Here is a 1,504-nt window from a genome sequence, read left to right on the forward strand (position 1 = left end):
TCCTCTTTCGAGAAAAAAATTGCACACGCCCGTCAAAATTAATTTTTTAAAAATCTATTTCGCAATTTTCTCTCGCCCTCAAGAGCTCTCGGGTCAATCCCGCTCCCCAGTGTCCGCTACGGACCCCAGGGGGGTGGGGCGGGGCGCGGGGGGACGGTAGCGCCCACTATGGGAATCACTGCTCTAAGTGAATGACTTAGAGATGACAAGGTAAAATCAGGAGGCTCTGTGTCCCATTCGGTGGTGCTTGAAAAATGGGGACTGGGTCCTGGCCGGTTTGGCTCAGTGGATAGAGCGTCGGCCTGCGGACTGTAGGGTCCTGGGTTCGATTCTGGTCAAGGGCACATGCCCGGGTTGTGGGCCCGACCCCCAGTGTGGGGCGTGCAGGAGGTAGCCGATCAATGATTCTCTCTCATCATTGATGTTTCTCTCTCTCCCTCTCTGAAATCCATAAAAATACGTTTTTTAAAAATTCTGCAAAGACAAATTCTTTAGCCAAAGGGCTCCCAGCATTAATACCACCTGCTACTCAAGTCACAAATGTTTCTTCACTTATCAGCAGGGCTGTGTCATGCCCAACAGGAAGAAGGGACTCACCTCTCCGGAAAAGCTGACACCATCACCTTCCCTATATGCATTCATGTCACCTCAGAATCTAAGGAATGTTTTGCCTAACCCAAGATCATCAAGATCGTCCCCCATGTTCTCATCTAGAAATGTTTAGCTCTGGGTTTTACATTTAGGTCTATGACCTATTTCAAGTTAATTTTTGAAACAGCGGGAAGTAGGGATAGAGGGGATTTTTTGTGTTTTTTTTGTTTTGTTTTGTTTTGCGCAGCTGGCACCAACTGTACCAGCGCTTGTTGAAAATGTTGAAGTGGGTCTTGGCCAAAGATAAGAAATAATCAGTCACCGTGTGCAGCGCTAGACATTTAAAGGGAGAGCGAGGAAATGAGACCAACTTGAAACGGATCAGAGAGCTTTGAGGACTCAGGCAGGTGGGAAAGGAGCCCCCGGGCCCGGCCCCTGAGGTAGGGGCTCCCGCCTGCCCTCGCGGCGCGGAGGCCAGCGCTCCTCGTGGCCCCGCGACATGAGTGGCGCTTACACTCCAGCCATGGCCTGGTGGCTGGACACAGCGAAGTCTCAGAACCGCGAAGGAGCTGGAAAGTCCATCATCTCGGAGGCAGAAAAATGAGAGGAAGCACAGGGCAACCCAGCACGTGCGCCCCCAGCGTTCCCACGCTTTTGAAAACCTCGGCACAACCACACCTGCTGGTTCACCCAAAGGTTTGCGCCCGGGAGAGTCACCCGGTAGCTTTCGCCACGCTGCTCCCGGGCCCGTGGGCTCCGACCTTCCGGGGCAGGGCGGGGAAGCGGCGTCTGAAACCGCCGCAGGTGAATCCAGCGCGCGGATCCGGGGGGGAGGGCGGAAGGGGGGGACGTGGGAGGATCCTTCCCGAGCACGCGGGGTTCGGGATCAGCCCGGCAGGCCACGCAACCCGGG

The 1,504-nt window shown here is 54.9% G+C and overlaps 1 protein-coding gene across 1 annotated transcript in view; it reads right to left on the reverse strand.

Annotated features, from left to right (window-relative positions):
• Positions 1-1,504, reverse strand: part of FRMPD4 (FERM and PDZ domain containing 4) — a 250,140-nt gene that overhangs the window by 11,742 nt on the left and 236,894 nt on the right. Inside the window, 1 exon segment of the mRNA XM_023753743.1 lies at positions 855-924. Coding sequence (XP_023609511.1) covers positions 855-924 — 70 coding nt within the window.

This window comes from Myotis lucifugus, unplaced genomic scaffold (genome assembly GCF_000147115.1).
Source record: "Myotis lucifugus unplaced genomic scaffold, Myoluc2.0 scaffold_49, whole genome shotgun sequence".
NCBI classification, from domain to species: domain Eukaryota; kingdom Metazoa; phylum Chordata; class Mammalia; order Chiroptera; family Vespertilionidae; genus Myotis; species Myotis lucifugus.